General features: G+C 39.6%; 1 protein-coding gene across 4 annotated transcripts; it reads left to right on the top strand.

The window, feature by feature from the left end:
* The first annotated feature begins 71 nt into the window (after nucleotides 1-71).
* Nucleotides 72-18908, top strand: NFYB (nuclear transcription factor Y subunit beta). 4 transcript variants are annotated; one of them, XM_066356273.1, is made up of 8 exons: nucleotides 72-202; nucleotides 2725-2811; nucleotides 8250-8343; nucleotides 11274-11404; nucleotides 14557-14754; nucleotides 16127-16208; nucleotides 17330-17409; nucleotides 17791-18908. In XM_066356273.1, exons 2-8 carry the CDS (start codon nucleotides 2806-2808, stop codon nucleotides 17821-17823), a joined length of 624 nt encoding a protein of 207 aa, XP_066212370.1. In that variant the 5' UTR covers nucleotides 72-202; nucleotides 2725-2805; the 3' UTR covers nucleotides 17824-18908. The 4 variants fall into 4 exon arrangements, with proteins under 4 accessions (XP_066212370.1, XP_066212386.1, XP_066212362.1 ...); XM_066356282.1 differs by lacking the exon at nucleotides 72-202 and adding an exon at nucleotides 250-989; XM_066356289.1 differs by lacking the exon at nucleotides 2725-2811 and having other exon boundaries at nucleotides 84-202.
* Nucleotides 18909-20139: the final 1231 nt, after the last annotated feature.

A 20139-nucleotide genomic window follows, 5' to 3' on the forward strand; every position in this document is an offset into this window, starting at 1 on the left:
GGGCCGGGGCGGGGCCACGGCGGGCGGGCGCGCGGGAGGCGCGGAGGGAGGGTGTCGCGCGAAGGGAAGCGGCCCGCGGCGGAGGGAGGGGAGGCCGAGTGCTGGAAGAGGAGCTCCGCGCTGGGACTGGTTCCTTCGCAGCCATTTTCTGTCCAACCAAACAGCCGATTGGAGACGGGAGCCAACCAGGGCTGCATTGGAGGTTTGTGTCTCGCTTCGGCCAATGATCGCTCCTAAACCGACTCCACTTTAGCTCGAATGAAATGTCCGTCTCCTCCCGGCGCCGTCCCCGCAGCCAACGCCGCCGTGGCCGGGGGCACTCGTCTCCCTCCCGCCCGCGCTCCCGCCCGGGCCGGGGCCGGTTCGGCGCCTGCGAGGCCGCTCCCGCTGCGGGCCGGCCGGGGAGCGGGCACCGGGCCGCGGCGCGGCTCTTTGTGCGCCGCCCGAGGAGCGGCGGGACGCGGGCCAGGCCGCCTCCCGCTCGCCGCCGCCGAGCTCAGGGCCAGAGGCCGAAGAATGGGCGCAGGGGCACCGTCGGGCCCCCTCTCGGTGGCTCCCCCGCCGGCTCCATCTTTGTGCGGGGAGCCAGCCAGGGGGCGGTGGGACGCGGTTCCGACCCCGACCCCGACCCTGCCCCTCGGCCTGGCAGCCGTGCGGGGGTCCCCGGGGAGCGCCCCTCCTCCGCCCGCGGGGGCATGCGGGGCCCGGCCGCTTTGTCCGCCCCAGCACCCGGGGCACCGCGCGGCGGACGGGCGACAGGCGTTGGGCGCGGGCCCCGGGCCAGGTCGGGCGAGTCGGGGGACGCGCGCCAGGGCGGCCGCCCCGCACGGGCGGGACTGACAGATGGGTTCCGAGCCAGCCCGCGCACCTTCGTGGGGAGGAAGCGAGGTCCCCGGGAGGAAGGAATGGATTTGGTCTTCCCGCAGTCTGGTTTTCCCGTAAAGAATGCAGCCATCTGGCGGCTTGCGGTCCCTGGACTTGCCCCGAAGGTGGGAAGGAAGCCTTTCGGATTGGACTAAGGTTTAATCTTGGGTGGGAGGCGAGGAGGATGTGTCGGGCCTTAGGAGCGGTAGTCTCCGAGAACAAAGAATTACGGAGCACCCACAAGTTCTAATCTCCTCCAAAACACTATAACAAGATAATTTAAACAAGTTTAGGTAGCATATGATCTTTAAAAAAAAAAAAAAGGCAGCATCCCACTAATCCTTTTAGACTTCACAGTTCCGTGGGTCGTGGCACGAATCACTGGGGTGGTCTGGGCTCTCCCTATGCAAACTAATCAGCATTAGAAAGTGATGAGGTAAACCAGTCAACATAAGTGGCATTAATAAATAGGGGTTTAATTTGTAAAGTATTGAAAGTTTAATCAGAATTCCTTAAAAGGCACTTCAGTTACTCCTTTTCCACACTGCTCTAATAGCTTAATTTAAAGGACTATTATTGATGCAAAACTCCGGTTGTTGATGCAGAAGGGAGGGTGGAGCAAGGGTCTGCTGCTTTTCTTGGATGCAGATTTGCATTTCTTCAAACATTAAACAGATGTGTGCATTCCCTTGAGCTTTTACATATATCATAACCTGTCTTAAGAAAACACATACCATATGAGGTGATGGTGTTTTTTAATATACTGACTAAATAAATACTCAACGGTTGGGGTGAGTGCTTGCGGCGAGGTGTAAATGCCCCTCCCCCACCAAGCAGAATATACAAATATATGTGGCTTTTATATTTTAAGTGTTGTGAGGATTTTTTTTTTCAAAGACACCCTTAAAAAAAAAAACAACCACATAGCTACAAGGAAGGAATTTTCTAAATAATTTGAGGATTAGAAAGAGCACAATATTTGAAAAGAAATTAAGAATTACTTTAACGATTATAGCAGGTAATGTCAGCCTGTCTTTGCTGCCTCTACCCTTGTAATGGGCTTTTAAAAAATTCAATTCAGTGGCTCCAGTTTTTTCTGTTTACTAGATTTCGTCCTGGAATATATATGAGTATTTTTTCCCCTTAAAATTAACATTGAAAGGATGTTTTTGTTTTGACACTCCTCCTTTAATTGTTTCATTTGAAAAAACGGGAAAACCAATTTTTTGAGCTATTTACAGTGAGAATGAAGAGCTGTTCAGATGCAATTTTAGTCCAGAATGATGGTGCTTTAAAATTATAAATAGAAGTCTTGACTGATTGTGGTGTTGTTCTATGTACAGTATCTTCTCTGGGCAGCGTGTATCTTCTTTCCAGTATAATCTGAGATATTTAAAAGCATTATATTCTAAGATAAATTTTTCTCCCCTTTTGAGCTTTTGGTCCCCTGTATCTCATTCAAAAAACCACTCCCCAAATTAGGTTGATATTGTGTCTTGGGTGTTTATATTTTCAGTAGTTTAGATGTGTAATTTTTGGTCTCTTGCATATTATATAATTTGGTATGTTGTGATGAATATTTATGATGAGCATGACTAAATTCAGGATTATGTTGGAAAAGCAGTTGGTGGTTGGTATACTCCCGCCTCCCCATGGAATCAACTTATTTTAAATATGAGTTCTTCAAAAGAAATCTTCCAATTTAACAAACATTTATTGGGTGCCTGCTTTTTGCACAGTTTTATACCATGCACTCCATTGAATAAGAATAGTAGGTAAAATTACACATGCCTTTTAAAATTTAACAAAGAAGAAAACCTGTAGGCTTTACAGTTCTACTAAGACATGTTTACCTTCTAGGTTGAATTTGGGCAAAGATTAGACACCAATTTAGACGGGTGTTCTGGAAGGCCACTGACAACACGGTTCTGACAGTATTTCATGACGGTGAGTATGTTTTGGTTGTCAGTGTAATTTGCATAGTAATTAGCTGGAAACAAAATTATAACTGATTTTATATTGGAGATTCCTGATAGGATGAATGCCTTTCAAATCTAGACAGATAGTAAGTACCTATACTTATTCCTGTTGCTTTCTCCTTTTTAGTGACTTGGCATATAGTATTTCCTGCGGGCCCCTGTCAAAGCTACGGGGTAAAAAGCTTGTACCAGTTTTTGAGACGCTATCTGGTTGGGCTTAATCGAACTGAGTACCTCAAGGACAGTTATGTACAGGATGGAAAATGCTGGTTCTAAGGATAGAATAAGTGTAAAGAACAGAGGTGTGGTAGGCCTGCGAAATTGGAAAAGTCATGGAAGGAGCCTGTAAGCCTTCTAATGAGCCTTGAAGGATGAATGGTATTTGGATAGGTGGAGGGTATCACTAAAAAGTAGTCTGAAGATGCATAACTGATGTTTAGATGGAGAGGAGAACTGCATGGTCTAAGTGGGGATTTCCCAGGATGACCTAGTGGAGAGATACCACTTGACCTGCTCGGAAATGTGGTTCTGGATCTGCTACTCTTATCTGTTGACGTCAGGCATGTCACAACTTCCTTGAGCTATGATTGCCTCACTGCTAAAATAAAAGAACTGTACCCGGTGATCCCTAAATAAGGCCCATTCTAGCACTAAGATTTTAATAAGCCCGTAAGATGGGATTGAAAATAAAATAGTGAGGTTAAGTGGGAGATCCACTTTTTATACCTGGAAGGAATGATGAGAACTGTATTTGAAGGGACAGTAATCACACAAGGTTTTATTTGTCTAGTTCTTACTATGTATTATACTCTTTGCTAAGTACTTTTTATCATAGCAACCCCATTTTGAAAAAGGGGAAGTCAAAGTACAAAGATGATGGTGCAGAAAGACATACAGCTAGTAAGTGGGGAGTCCGGTGTCTGCCCAGACAGTGTGTTCTAAGCAGTGTTCCATCACTGCCTCCTGTAAGGTGAATCTGAAACCTGGTGCATTTCTTACCATGACAATATTGTCCTTGTTTGAGAAGCAACTTTAAATGTTTTATATACCATCAAGAGACTTAGCATTTAGGAGGGACAAATTAAAGATTTAGGCATAAGGACTATAGGAAAAACTAGCAGGAACAAATACTATAAAAACGTGGCATCTGAGACTCTGGCTTTGGCAAGACAGCCTCCTGTCATCTCCATTTTTTTCTCACCTCCTTCACAGGGTTGTGAACATTGCGTAAGATATTTAGAAAGGGTTCAGTAAATGTTAAACTTATTAAAGAGAGCGTTATCTACTGCATTTGTACAACAAATTATTAGTATAGTTTATATACTACTACATGAAAAAATTAGAGAATAAAAATTTATTAGCTTAGCTATCTGACCATTAATTTTACATATTTTCAGCTAAATAATTAGAATAGTCACTAAATTAATTTAATGGGGTTTAATTACTCTATCCATATTTACCAGTTCCCTGGAATCTAACGATTCATCGTTCTACCTGTTCTCTTGTCACATTCCTACATGCTCTTCCCTCTTTGTTGTCTGCATGAAATCCAGTACTTTAGCTTCTCTGTCCTTACACTAGGCCTGTGTAACAAGTAGACATACTAATACCACTATGCATTCACGGTCACCACATTCAGCCAGGCTCTTTGCAGGGCCCAACATTCAACCCTTCCTTTCCTATTTTATGCAGTGGTGGCCATCTGTCTACCCAGTTCCAGGAATCCCAGCATTATCCTTGGTTCTTCCTCCAGCTCTTAATTCAATCAGTTACCAAGTGTGTTGATTCACCTACTGCTAAAATCTCTGCAGCTTCTGTTCTCTCCATCTCTCCATCTCCAGACACTGGAGTGACCTCCTTGCCCGAAGCCATGCCCTGACTACAGCGCTGTGGTCTTTCTGGTCTGCCCCAGTCTTGCTCCCCTTAGTTCAGTTTTCCACTGGACTGTAGCCAGAGTGATCTTTTAGGAAAGAAATCTGATTTGCCCTTTGCTAAAATTCTTTTTGCATTTGTTTTTGTTCACAGGCACTGCTTGATCTAGCCCCTACTTTACCGTAACTCATTCTAATCCACAAGGACTATATTTCCCTACTCCTTTTTTTTTTTTTTTTTTTTTTTACAGGGACAGAGAGAGAGTCAGAGAGAGGGATAGATAAGGACAGACAAACAGAAACGGAGAGAGATAAGAAGAATCAATCATCAGTTTTTTGTTGCGAGACCTTAGTTGTTCATTGATTGCTTTCTCATATGTGCCTTGACCATGGGCCTTCAGCAGACCGAGTAACCCCTTGCTCGAGCCAGCGACCTTGGGTCCAAGCTGGCGAGCTTTTGTTCAAACCAGATGAGCCCACCCTCAAGCTGGCGACCTCGATGTCTCAAATCTGGGTCCTCTGCATCCTAGTCCGACCACTGCGCCATCTCCTGGTCAGGCTCCCTATTTCCTTTGTCTGGAACATTCTTTTCCCATCTTTTGTGCCTGATTTTTTATCTTCAAGTCTCCGTTGAAATATTATTTCCTAAGACACTCTTCCTTGACTTCTCAGACTAGTGAGGTCCCTTTCGGAATAAACTACCAAAGCATACAACAAAACATCTTTGTTTTCCTTAGCACTAACAATTTTTTGTATCTAATAGCTATATATAACATTTACTGAGTACCCCTGTACAAGGTTGTCTTTCCATAGTAAGTCCTGTTCTCATCCTACTTCTCAGGATCTCATGACCAGTAAGTAGGGAACTCAAACCACGTGATCCGGTTCCAGAACCTGTTCCTTGGAAGTACTTCCCATCTCTTTCTCGTGCCCCCAGTTTACATAGCATTTGTCATCACTACAAGATGAGGACAGAGACTTTTCTGTGTTGTCAACTCTTGTTACTAGCACATAGCATGGACCTGTTAAATAATAAGTGTTTACTTGGTAAATATTTGTTGACTGGCTTACTTACAATCTATAACCTATTTTGTAAATTTTTATAGGCTGCTTTAGACCTAGAAAAAACCTATGGAACATATGTAGCAAGTTTCCCCTCTCATTATATGGATAGCATATTGTAAGCATCCAAGATGAGGCAAATTTGTTAAATGGAAGATACTAAGCGCCTTGAGGATTCAGAGACAGGAAAACTAATTTTTGGCTTGCAGAATGGAGTAAACTCAAAAGATTTCAGGAGGATGGATGGGTGAACACTGGCTTTAAAGTATAGGGCACAAATTTTATGGTAGAAAGAGAAGAGGAAGACAAAGTGTGATGAAATGACAAGAAAACTAAAACTTGCAGAACTGAAAACTTACAGCTGAACAGAGATGATGTGGCTTATCTTCAGAGCAGGGACAATGATGGATATCTGATGTCTTCTGAGTACTCCAAGTGCCAGACACTGTCCTTAGCAGGTTTCTGTTCTCTGTTTAATTCTGACAGCTCTGAAATAGTACTTTCAGAAGTGATTTTTAGAAGACTGAAGTTTAGAGGTTAATTCTGTTAATCCAAATGATAATCTTGCTGCTGATTCCAGTGCTTGACAAGATGATGTGATTTAAACATTTTGCCTTTAATAGTTTTATGTTATGTTTATAAATTAATCTCCCAGATCCTGGTTATTTAAACAGTATCCTGCTTGTCAGCTAATTAAAAAAGACTTGGTATCCTGTGGATATTCATTTTGGAAATAATTTGTTAGTGTTTTTTTCCTCTCTGCCCTTAAAAAATATTTGTTTTCAGTTGTGTGTTCTTAACCACTGGTCCTGTCTTCGCACCTTGATGTCCCCTAGGGCATTGTAAAAACTAGTTAATTCACAGCTATTCTACAATAATTGAGCTCTTATTTATAGCTAATAAATCCATCATCATATCTATCTGTTAAAGACTACTCTCTTACTATCTTGTTTGCATTTTAGGATCAATATAACATTTCATATTCGGGTATGTTTCACGTTCATTAAGTTAGCTGTTTACGATGGGGAAGGCAATTTTCGCTTTATGTAGAAATACATTGAACCAGTAGAGATGCTTATTGTCAGGGATCAGTAGGCATGAGAGTCAGAGCTCACTGACTGTTTATCACCTCTTAAAAGCCACTAAGAAGTATCAGTAAATAGGCACCCTATACTTTCACAAGTTATTAAAGGTAGGTGATTTCTGTTATCTACCCTTAGAACAATGATATAAATTATGGAAGTGTGTTTGTAGCTATAGTTAAATTAGATACCACAGCCAACAGATGCATCAAAGAAATGCCATGTTATTGAAGGTTTGGAAACAAGCCTGGTATTTTAGTATTAGATAAAAATCCAACAGAGATGGAAAAGAAGACAGGTGTTAAACAAGGACTCAAGTACTACAATGAATACCATTAAGTTTGTGCTGGTTCCTGGGCCTTGATGCACGTTTAGGATCAAGTGTCTCTTGATTTGGCCTAAAAGCTTGTTTAAATTACACTTAAATTTTGCTACACTGTTTACTCATATAATGCATTAATTTTTTTTCTACCCACAACTAGCCAATCTCTTTTTCTTTTTTAGTATATGCAAAGCAGAAAGACTTCCAGGATTTACCATGTTGGTGAAATGGAATACAGCCAGTTTAAAACTAATGGTTCTGGACCCCTACCCTCAGTTTTTCCCTTTTAGAAGTCTTTTAGCTCTGAGCAAAGTTAATTAAGTGGGCGTTTTTTTAATTAGTCATTTTAACTCTCACTCTTGTCTGTGGTTATAATTTTCCTATTCGTATATGCAGATCTCCAATTTCTTTAACCCCTCCTTTTCTTTTTTATTTAAAGAATCAACAGTTTGAGGGTGGAGAAAAGGGAAAACTGACCTTTGGCTAGAAATGGAGGTTGATGGGCTTATTCAAAATGTGGGTGTACGTTGGTTATGTGGGTACCGATTGTGCGAGGAATCCATATGCTTCTCACCCAAAACAGTTTGAACCAAGACATTGTCTATTGTGGAACTTCTGTGAGACCACAAAGTTTGCAGCAGGAACACAAGGGTTTGCCTAGGAACGTCAGGCTTTAGCAGGAGACCTGAAAGTGACTTTCAGGAGACTACTAATTTTGGTTTTGCTTGTTGATCAAAGGATAAGTTAGGTTGTAAATCATCCTGCCTACACTATACATGAGGATTATACAATTGAAAAGAAGGAGGTGTGTGCTTTAGATTCATTTCCTTATTTTGTTTCCCTGTTGGGCTTAGGCTTATTGTTTATGGAGGACGGACAGGGAACTCTTGGATAGTTGGCAAATTATCAAAAGGTTTTCAAATCAAGAAATACAAATGTTTTCTTTTAGTAAGCTTAAGCTATGAAAAATGTAAGTGACCCATCCTATGATATTTCATGAGCACAGAGTCTATTATTTTTTGACAAGTTTTATTGGAGAATATTGAAAAACTTTATTTCCCCCTCATAGATGGATGGTGACAGTTCTACAACAGATGCTTCTCAACTAGGGATTTCTGCCGACTATATTGGAGGAAGTCATTATGTCATACAGCCTCATGACGGTAAGAAAGCCACAACTGGAGACAAATTCTCAAATGGAAACAAATGAGGAAGTGGAAATTTTATTAATATGATGTTCTAGGTTAGTTTGTCTTTATAGGAAAACTAGCAATTTTGCATTACAATTCAGTGAAAGTCTAAAAAGGCATGCCATGCCATCTTAATTAGAAATAGTCTTTAAAGAATGATGAGTTCTAGAAAAGAATTCTTTTTTTTTTTTTTTTTTTTTTTGTATTTTTCTGGAGTTGGAAACGGGGAGGCAGTCTGACAAACTCCTGCATGCGCCCGACCGGTATCCACCCGGCATGCCCACCAGGCGGCGATGCTCTGCCCATCTGGGGCGTTGCTCTGTTGCAACCAGAGCCATTCTAGTGCCTGAGGCAGAGGCCACAGAGCCATCCTCAGCGCCAGGGCAAACTTTGCTCCAGTGGAGCCTTGGCTGCAGGAGGGGAAGAGAGAGACAGAGAGGAAGGAGAGGGGGAGGGGTGGAGAAGCAGATGGGTGCTTCTCCTGTGTGCCCTGGCCGGGAATCAAACCGAGGACTCCTGCACGCCAGGCCGACACTCTACCACTGAGCCAACCGGCCAGGGCCTAGAAAAGAATTCTATGAAGTATGAATGCCTTTTTAAAGTTTCTTAAAATTTTGTTACTGATTGTCTATTTGAGAATTAAATATGGAAAATTCTTTCTCAGGTGATACAGTAAATAAAATAGTTCCTTAGAGGGTGAGTTGCTACCTATTATTTCTAGTACTTATGAACAGATTTATTTTTGTTTTTTATTTAATATTAAGTTAGAACTATTCAGGAATTAGAATAGCAATATTGTATCAGCCTATCAGAAATAATTTAGTTTTGTGGCATCTGATTTGTAAGATTAAAAATGCTGATATATTTTCTATTTTATTTTTTGACAGAGAAAAAGAGACAGATAGGGACGAACAGGAAGGGAGAGAGAGAGATGAGAAGCATCAATTCTTTGTTGTGGCACCTTAGTTGTTCATTGATTGCTTTCTCATATGTGCCTTAATGGGGGGGCAGGAGCTACAGCAGAGTGAGTGACCCCATGCTCAAGCCAGTGACCTTGGGGTTTTGAACCTGGGTCCTCTGCATCCCAGTCCAACGCTCTATCCCCTGTGCCACTGCCTGGTCAGGCAAAAATGCTGATATATATTTTTAACGGGCAATTAGTTACTTCATCCTGAAACATATACAAACAGGTTAATTTTGATAACATCATTTTAAACACATAAGCTGACCAGGCGGTGGTGCAGTGGATAGAGCATCAGACTGGGATGCAGAGGACCCAGGTTCGAAACCCTGAGGTCACCAGCTTGAACTCAAGGTTGCTGGCTTGAGCAAGGGGTCACTCGGTCTGCTGCAGCCTCCCCCCCCCCCAGGCATATATGAGAAGGCAGTCAGTGAACAACTAAGGTGCCGCAATGAAGAATTGATTCTTCTCATCTCCCTTTCTGACTGTCTGTCCCTATCTGTCCCTTTCTCTGTCTGTCACAAAAAATAAACACATAAAAATGTATATTGAATCAGCTTAAGTGCCTTCCTATTCAATTTATACAAAGTGGGAAGTTTACTTACCAGATAATACATTTAATCATAAAAGGGACTGTGAAAGCTTCAGTTATATCTAAATCTACATAATTTGAAAATTCACTTTTGTTTATTTATTGATTTAAGAAGAAGGGAGAGAGAGAGAGAGAGAGAGAGAGAGAGAGAGAAATATCAATTTGTCATACCACTTGTTTATTCATTCATTGGTTGATTTCTTTATGTGCCCTGACTGGGATCGAACCTGCAACCTTGGCACATCAGGATGACACTCGAACCAGCTGAGCTACCCAGCCAGTGTCTGAAAATTCATCATTGCTATTGCTTTGTTTAAAAACTTACCATATTAAAAAAAAAAAAAAAACCCAAAAACCTTACCATATTAAAAATAATCCAATTGGGTCAGTAATATTCAAATCCAGTTTTTCTTTCTATATAATTTGGCTTTGGATAAACATACAAGCTCTAAATCTAGTTGTATTCAAGGAGCCATCATCATAGGTCAAGGTCTGGACGTTTTATAGCTGAGTCATGTGATTTATTTATGAACACTTTCTCTGGAGGTGCTACCGAGTCCTGGGAAGGACACAAAGCTGATCCCTGGTGTCTAGCAGAAACAAATCCAATGGAGGGAATCAGAAATAAAAAGAATTATAAAATGTGTCAGAAAAGATGCAGAGAGGCACTTGTGATATTTTGTGAAAGGAAGGATTACTTCTGAAAGTTGTGATTTTATTGAGCTTTCTGGAGAATGAGTAGGTAGGATTTGAGTAGGCAGAGTGAGGACAAAAGTGTGGGTTTGAAATTAGTAGGTTTAGTTCTGGCCCTGAAACTACTATCCTAATCCCTATACAGGATGAGGAAATGAACCAGACTGGTTCTCATCCTAGATTGATATAGATAGTCTTTCTTCTCTATCTTAAAGTAAAACTTTTTTTTTTTTTTTTTTTTTTGTATTTTTCTGAAGCTGGAAACGGGGAGAGACAGTCAGACAGACTCCCGCATGCGCCCGACCGGGATCCACCCGGCATGCCCACCAGGGGTCGATGCTCTGCCCCTCCGGGGCGTCACTCTGTTGTGACCAGAGCCACTCTAGCGCCTGAGGCAGAGGCCACAGAGCCATCCCCAGCGCCCGTGCCATCTTTGCTCCAGTGGAGCCTCGCTGCGGGAGGGGAAGAGAGAGACAGAGAGGAAGGAGAGGGAGAAGGGTGGAGAAGCAGATGGGCGCTTCTCCTGTGTGCCCTGGCCGGGAATCGAACCCGGGACTTCTGCACGCCAGGCCAACACTCTACCACTGAGCCAACCGGCCAGGGCTTAAAGTAAAACTTATGAGAAGCTTTAAACCTAAACTGTTTTTATTTCTTTAGATACTGAGGACAGCATGAATGATCACGAAGACACAAATGGTTCAAAAGAAAGTTTCAGAGAACAAGATATATATCTTCCAATTGCAAATGTGGCAAGGATAATGAAAAATGCCATACCTCAAACAGGAAAGGTAATGCAAAGGAGAAGCCTAACTAGATTTTTGGGGGTATTGGGGGGTGGGAATGTAAAACTACGTAAATACATAGTTCATGACTACAGTTAGCTGTTAATTTCAGTCTTTCAACAAATCAAGGTATTTCAATTCTAGTTGTTACCGAACAGTGTTCCATTTTTAGTTGTCATGTCCCCAAAACGTGCCCCTCCCCCACCTATTGGAAGCAGATGAAATAAAAAAAATCTTTAAAAATAGGTGGATTGTTAGAACTATCAGGTTTGGACATATGTTCTAACTTCTATAACATTGCAGCAAAATTGGGTCATATTGGACTGATATGGATAAGATTAAAAAAAATTTTTTTTTTTTTTTTTTTTTGGTATCTTTCTAAAGCTGGAAACAAGGAGAGACAGTCAGACAGACTCCCGCATGCGCCTGACGGGGATCCACCCGGCACGCCCACCAGGGGCGACGCTCTGCCCACCAGGGGGCGATGCTCTGCCCCTCCGGGGCGTCGCTATGCCGCGACCAGAGCCACTCTAGCGCCTGGGGCAGAGGCCAAGGAGCCATCCCCAGCGCCCGGGCCATCTTTGCTCCAATGGAGCCTTGGCTGCGGGAGGGGAAGAGAAAGACAGAGAGGAAGGAGGGGGTGGGGGTGGAGAAGCAAATGGGCGCTTCTCCTATGTGCTCTGGCCGGGAATCGAACCCGGGTTCCCCGCATGCCAGGCCAACGCTCTACCGCTGAGCCAACCAGCCAGGGCCAAAAAAATTTTATTTGTAAACAACTTCAGTATTTATAAAATTATAGCTATTAATATTGATTGATTGATTGATTGCTTGATTTTATTAAGTGAGAGGCTGGGAGGCAGAGACAGACTCCTGGGTGCATGCACCCTGGCCAGGATCCACCCAGCAAGATGCCTGCTGGCCAATTGCTTTACCCCCTGGGGCTGTTACTTGGCAATAAGCTGTTTTAGCCCCTAAGGCGAGGCCACCAGCCATCCTCAGTGCCTGAGGCCAACTTGCTCAAACTGAGCCATGCCTGCAGGAGGAGAAGGGAGAGAAAGGGGGTGCGGGTGGGGTAGAGAAGCAGATGGTCACTTCTCCTGTGTGCCCTGGCCAGGAATAAAACCTGAGACATCAACACGCCAGGCCGAAGCTCTACCGCTTAGCCAACCAGCCTGGCTGGGCCTTGGTATATTTTTAGGTAGTTTTGTTAGAACAACTTTAAATTTTTTTTTTATTAATTCATTTTAAAGAGGGAGGAGGGGGACAGAAGGGGGGATGGGAGATAGAGAAGGGGGAGGAGCAAGAAGCATCAACTCCCATATGTGCCTTGACCAGGCAAGCCAGGGGTTTCAAACTGGCGACCTCAGCATTCCAGGTGGACGCTTCAACCACTGTGCCACCACAGGTCAGGCCAGAACAACTTTAAAAGCTCATTGTTACTGTACTCATCACTTTGTCTTAAATGAAATTCACATTTTATATTTAATGTTTCATAATAAACTTTCCTATCGTTTTATTGTAGCTTATAAAGTATATATGAAAGTAACAAAGCTTATAAATAATTATATTATTAAACTATATCACTCAGCCTCGAAGTTCCAGTGTGAAGGGTCCTCTTTATGTTTTAAGGGGAAGAAAGCACAACTGCTGATTATTGCTACAATAGGCTAGGCCTGCGCTGCTCAGTACCATAGCCCCAGCCACATATGGTTTGAGTACTTGACATGTTATTGAGCGAGTTGAGATGTTCTTGTAAACGTCATACATACACCAGATTTTAAAAACTTGCATGAAAAAAGAAAATATCTCAGTTTTAAAATTGATCCTGTGTATAAATAATAGTTTGGGTTTATTGGGTTAAATATTGTAGAACATAATTAAAATTACCATGTTTTTTGCTCCATAAGACGCACCTAGGGTTTTAAGGAGGAAAATAAGAAAAAAAAAATTCTGAACCAAGTGGTGTGTTAAAATATTTAATAAAATACCGTATTTTTCACTCCATAAGACGCACGGGCATTTCCCCCTTCACTTTTTTGGGGGAAAATGCGTCTTATGAGCGAAAAATATGGTAATTTACCTATTTCTTTTTACATGACTACTAGACAATCTAAATTTATATATACAGCTTGCATTATATTATCTTGCTTGGCTGCATTTATTCAACTCTTTTTTTGTTTAGGGTGTAATATAGGCATGGAGATGAAAAGACAGTATGTTTCAGCAAGGATTTTGAGTGTCATTCCTGTTAGAAGTGGCTTTGGAATTGTATGATTTAGTCCATTAGTTTTACTTACAAACCCCAGGCTCTTAAGAGAAGAATTGTATTTATGAGGTGGCAGGTGTGTGCTTCTTTTTTTTTTTTTTTTTTTAATTTTTAATTTTATTTTATTTATTCATTTTAGAGAGGAGAGAGAGAGGGGGAGGGGGGGAGAGAGAGAGAGACAGAGAGAGAGGAGAGAGAGACAGGGGGGAGGAGCTGGAAGCATCAACTCCCATATGTGCCTTGACCAGGCAAGCCCAGGGTTTCGAACTGGCGACCTCAGCATTTCCAGGTCGACGCTTTATCCACTGCGCCACCACAGGTCAGGCTGGTGTGTGCTTCTTTAGATAGGTTTTTTAGTAAACTCAAAATCTATCCCTGACACTTCATATCTTCAGTTGAAAATATGTCACCAGATGTCATTATTTCACTCCCTTGTAAATCTTATGTGGATTAAGTGGGTTTTTGTTTGTTTGTTTTTAATTCTGGTGTCCTTATTTATGGAACGGTAGAGCAGAGAAGTTGTACCTGAGTCTATAGCACACAGTATATTGCATACATGACCTGATTGGTTTTTGGAGGATATTTGATTAGTAAGTTTTCATCATGGAGTGGTGGGGACATCCAGTGGTTGCTTTTATACCTAAATTATATCTTTTCTCTCAATAGTTGTCAAAGCTTCTTTCACTTGTATTTGAGTTTTTAATTCTTACTCTGAGGGTTGGAATTTTAGTAGCATAATTATGTTAATGTTATTAGCATATGTTTCAAAAATTAAAGGTTCACAGTCATAAACTGAAGTTTATATTCTTTTGAATAGCCTTTTATTTTTACAGGTTGTTAGGAAGATGATGATTATATTTCCTGCAAATTGACTGATGATTTCTCTCTTCAGATTGCAAAAGATGCCAAAGAATGTGTTCAAGAGTGTGTGAGTGAGTTCATCAGCTTTATAACGTCTGAAGCAAGTGAAAGATGCCATCAAGAGAAACGGAAGACAATCAATGGAGAAGATATTCTCTTCGCCATGTCTACCTTAGGCTTCGACAGTTATGTAGAACCTCTAAAATTATACCTTCAGAAATTCAGAGAGGTACGTAAAATGTCTTCCATTATGTTTTTAAGAAAATAAGATACACGATTCACTAATTTTAAAAATATTATTTGTTTAAAAATTCATTTTATAGCAAATTACATAACATTTTTCAGACATGTATAATCACTTATGTTACTGTACTTAAATAGTAAGTCTTGTCTTTTTCCTTTAATGACAACATAGTTATGTAGATTAAGAACGAGGACTCTGGAGGGTGAATCCTAGCTCTAGCACATGTAAGCTCTGTGACCTTGGGCAGGTTATTTAAGTGCTTAAGGCCTTGGTTTCCTGGTCTGTAAAGTGAAGCTAATAATAGTACCTGCCTCCCAGCATTATTGAGAGGACTAAGTAGAACAATCTGTACTGCACTTACCTTGGCATAGACTATGTATAACGAGTGCTCAGTAATGCTAGTGCATGCTGTTATTGTTACTAATTTGAAAGAGGTAGCGGTCTCAAAGCTTGGGCCTTTTAGATAAGAAAAAGGGGGAATTATAATCCTTTCTTATTACTGAGTGAATTCTTCTACACTTCCTACGTGATTTATCTTTGCCTGTGAATTTTATGAAAGTGAGTTAAGATCAGTGTGTTTATTTCCACACTGCAACTTGGGTAAGATACCTGCATGGAATGATTAAAGTAGGAAGAGAATATGTAAATTCTTCACAGTATTTTTTCAAATCTTCAGCATCATAGAACCTTAAAAGTAGTTGGAAACTTAGAGATCTTTGGTCTAAATTATAATTTTGATTTAGAAATTTTAAGCTGTCTGTCTGAGGAAAATCAGGACTGGAAAGGCAAATAAATCCTCCTCCCTCCTATTTTAGCTCATGTAATGAAGGCGTTTATTGTTTAAAAAAAAAAGAAAAGAAAAACTTTGAACTCCAGCCATGTTGTTACAGTACTGCCCACTTGGCTGAGAGCAGTATATATAATTGATGACTTGAACTCCAGCCATGTTGTTACAGTACTGCCCACTTGGCTGAGAGCAGTATATATAATTGATGACCTGGATCATTGTAGTAGATGCAGAAGCTGAATATTTCTAGTATTTTACAGACTATTTCATCTGTAAGTTGAGTTCGATTTTCCTTTTGATGTAGTGTGGAATTAGAATAGTTTCTTTAATTTTACCCAAAAGTATTTTAGATTTTCTAATTCATTATTAAGACTGTCTTGTGATGAGTACTAATATAACAAGTTAGCATTTTGAAGGGGACCTTCATATGTAATTAACCAGAAGTGTTAATAAATACTCTGTAGTGTTTGTAAAAATAAAAGCTTGTAGTTTTAGGATATAAGTATTCTCATTTAGAAAAAACAGTTCCTTTAGAATAGCAGTGTTATGTTTCTGGTTTTCCTTTCGCAGGCAATGAAAGGCGAGAAAGGAATTGGTGGAACAGTCACAGCTACAGATGGACTAAGTGAAGAGCTAACAGAGGAGGCATTTAGTAAGCAGTGTTGTGATACATTTATGCAACTAACTTTCTTATCTGTAGTGGTACCTTAGGAATATCAGCACTGAGTATTTTTTTGTTTTTGTTTTTGTTTTTGTTTTGAGAGAGAAAGGAGGTATGGGGGACAGACAGATGGGGACAGACAGACAGGAAGGGAGAGAAATGAGAAGCATCAACTCATAGTTGTGGCATCTTAGTTGTTCATTGATTGCTTTCTCACATGTGCCTTGACCAGGGGAGGTTGGGGGGCTCTAGCCAAGTCAATGACCCCGTGCTCAAGCTAGCGACCATGGAGTCATGTCTGTGATCCCATGCTCAAGCCAGTGACCCTGTGCTCAAGCTGATGCGCCAGTGCTCAAGCCTACGACCTTGGGGTTTTAAAACTGGGTCCTCAGTGTCCCAGGCCGATGCTTTATTCACTGTGCCATTGCCTGGTCAGACGGCTCTGAGAATTTTAACAAAGCACTTCCTTGTATAGTTCTTACTTCATGCCTGTATATTTGAAGTCATTGAGGGATAAGTGTAAATTTAAATTCTGGAGACATAATCTTTGATTAATAGTTCTGACCAACTTCCATAGCCCCTAGCTTTGGTTTAAGATTCACATGAGATAGGAATGTTGAGAATTGTAGTTTGCAATATAAAACCTTATGATTTAAATAAATTGGAACTGGTTTATTTTTTTTAATTGAGTATCATATTATATGGTGAAATAAAATGATTATATTTCTCATATAAACTTTATATAGTTTGTGTTTCTCATATGTAAAATATGTGCTACTTAGTTATGTAAGTGCTGCTTCCAGCCAACCCTCATGGTGTAGGTCTGCCCATGAATAAGAAACTCATTTCTGCAGATCTGTACACATGGGTAAGTAGCTAAAGTATACTTTAGAGAAATTAAGACTCAGAAAATAAAAAAATGTCATAGAAGAAAGGGGCTTTTTAGGGAGCTTTTTGTAAAATGGAAAATTTGAAGGGTGATGATTTGGTCCAAGATTATACTGGTAAGCAGCAGAATTGTTAATGAGACAGTACTGACACAATTTTACAGTTGAGGCCAAGAAAGTAGATGCAAATCTTTTCTCACTTGTTTTTTTTTGTTTGATTTTTAGCTAATCAGTTACCAGCTGGTTTAATAACTGCAGATGGTCAACAACAAAATGTTATGGTTTACACAACATCATATCAACAGGTATATTTTAAATTATTTTAAAAATTGATTATGTCCATTGATTTTGATCACAGGTAGTTAATTTCAACACATTATTATTGTTACTCTAATAGGAAAATGTTAAATATTGTTTTCTCAAGTTATATAACTGTTTGGTATTCTCTCAATGGTTAAAAGTATATCTACACACATTTCTATTTGAATAGAAGATTTCTAGAAAGATACACAAGAAATTAAAGTAGCTCTCTTGGGTAGAGAGAATGGAGATTAGGGGTGAGAGTAGACTTATTTTTTTACTGTTTATAGTTTTTTTTTAGAATTGTTTTTATCCATTGAGTGTTTATAATATGCATGTTTTTAAACTAATTTTAATTCTTGTCCACTTCAATTTTCTATTCTTAGATTTCCGGTGTTCAACAAATTCAGTTTTCATGATCTGAAGAAATGATGGAGGAGGCGTGTAGAGAAGCAAGAGAGTCTGTACGATTCTGAGAAGAGACATCTGAAGGAAAGGACTGGTGAAGGATGTCTCTTTGTACATTAAATAGCTGTAATGTAGCTTCCTGATGCTTGACTAATTGAGGTGTTAATTCTGACTTGAGAATCTTTTTCATGAATGATTTTAAAGAAAAATTTGGATTTTAAAGGTATTAAAATATTTTTGTTTTTGTACGAGAGTTTGTTGCTCTGTATGACTCCTGTATGCATTGTATATTGCAATTTATTACTGTCAGAGATTTGTAGACAGTTTCTTATTTTCATATTGAATCATGTTACTTTTGTAATTCAAGTAAGCAGCTGGGTTAATTCATGATGTTTGCCCTTTTAATAAAACATAAGGGTAGAGTTCATTTTGAATGCAAGTTGCCTTTATTATAAATTTGAGTTTGGTTGGTTATATAATATCCTGCATGATAACCCAACTAGATTTTTAGCATTTGCCATATTTATTAAAATTAATTTTTTAAAACATTCATAGCTTTAGCAGCACCATTTTTTTAAAAAAAATGTAATTGAAAAATTAAGTGTGAATGCAGAAGCAAATATTGTCTGCCCTATTAAACTTGGTGCCCATTAACAGTGTTTACACTGTTTGTTGTGCCTGTCAAGATAGTTTTAGCTTATTGGAGCTTTTGTTAAGATTGGATTTGTTTATTATGTGTTTGTTTATTATGAGTTTATTGTAGTCCTAATGCTCTTGAAATGGTGCCCCTTTCATTTTGTATATGATTTTTCCAAAACAGATCTTCAGATACCATAGTATCCTCTTCCAGAAGAGGAATTTTATAGTCTGATGGTAAATGTCCTCATTTTACCTTTTTAATTGAAATGTCAAGTTTCCTGTTATACTATGGGAACCAAGAAGCATCAGACATCATTGTGTGTATACTGAGTTTTTTGCACGGGTGAGTGAATGAAATAAGAGAATTGAGTGAATGCTATGAATGGTGTGAGATAGAAGCCACCAACTTCCAGTGTGCTGTCTTGATCTTTGCAATAAATAAACTTAGATAATGCAACTTTGTATAATTTAGTAGTATATACTTAGTTCCTTTTTTTTTAAAGTGAGGATTTGTAATTTTTCATCTGTTCTTTTAGGTGATAATTAACTTTAGTGTAGTTTGCCGAAATTGGAGAGAGTTTGAGTGAATGTGATCTCAGAAGGACCCTCATATTTTAAGGTAGAAGCAGTTTCCCAGATGTAAACCGAACAAAAATACTTACTTTGCAGAAGGCGCCTTTGGGGCATATTTGGGCTGATCTAAGGTTAATAACTCCCTTACTACCCTTCACATTTAAAAAATCATCTTCATCACAGAGAATTCAAATAAAAAAGGGGGGAGGAGGTGGTTAAACAAAATAATCATCGTCCTACTGTGCTGAAATGACCAGTGTTAATATTTTGGTAAATATCATTTGTCTTTATTTTGCTAAATAAGTATTTTTATAAAATAGGCTTGCATTTGCTTGTATATTGTTTCATAACCTTTTTCACTGACAGTATTGTGAACACCTTCTCAAGGTCATTCTCATTCTCTTCTATTTTTATTTTTCTATTCTATCATATTGCTGAATCATAATTTATTTAATCCTCTAAAGGATATTTTGACTATACATATCTTTTCAGTTATAAACAACACTTTACTGAATCTTATGTACATTCATGACTTTTCTTAAAATAATTTCTTAGAAGTAGAATTGCTAGGATAACAGATATGCAAAATTTATAGGTTTTTGATACATGTAACATGTATTTTTGAAATATCTTCCATTTGATCCAGGCAGTATGTCATTGTATAACTAATAAAAAGCACTTGCTTTTTGGTTATCAGATTCTGTAAAATTAAGATTGGGTTATGTTTAAAGAATTGAGATAAAGAAAAATTAGACCTTAAAATTTATATAAAAAAATAAACACATTTCTAAATTTAATAATTCGCTGGTAGTACTGACTAAAAAGCTTTAAAGTAGGTAATATCAGGTCAGCTTTGGGCTGTGTGGCTTTCACACTCTGGAAGAAAATTAGCATTCTGCATGTGTTAGGTACAGAAGCTCCTTTTACACATGTAAGAGGTAGTGATGGCTTCTTTCTTGGCTTATGTTGAATTGAACTAAATGTCATGTTTTCCTCCCCTCTGGAATTTTGTAAGTATGTAAGTTCCTACATTAACCTAAAAGTGTTTTTTTTTTAAATAACTTTGTATCTAAGAGAGAAATGGGCTTTAGAGACTAAGTCATAGATAGAAGAAG

The sequence above is a fragment of the Saccopteryx leptura genome, chromosome 1, assembly GCF_036850995.1.
Source record: "Saccopteryx leptura isolate mSacLep1 chromosome 1, mSacLep1_pri_phased_curated, whole genome shotgun sequence".
NCBI lineage: Eukaryota > Metazoa > Chordata > Mammalia > Chiroptera > Emballonuridae > Saccopteryx > Saccopteryx leptura.

Bases quoted from the DNA above. Each gene is read 5' to 3' on its own strand.
- NFYB (XM_066356265.1), top strand. From the start codon at position 264: ATGTCCGTCTCCTCCCGGCGCCGTCCCCGCAGCCAACGCCGCCGTGGC. The intron at 990-2,724 runs GTGGGAAGGAAG...TTTACCTTCTAG, and splicing joins TCCCTGGACTTGCCCCGAAG to GTTGAATTTGGGCAAAGATT.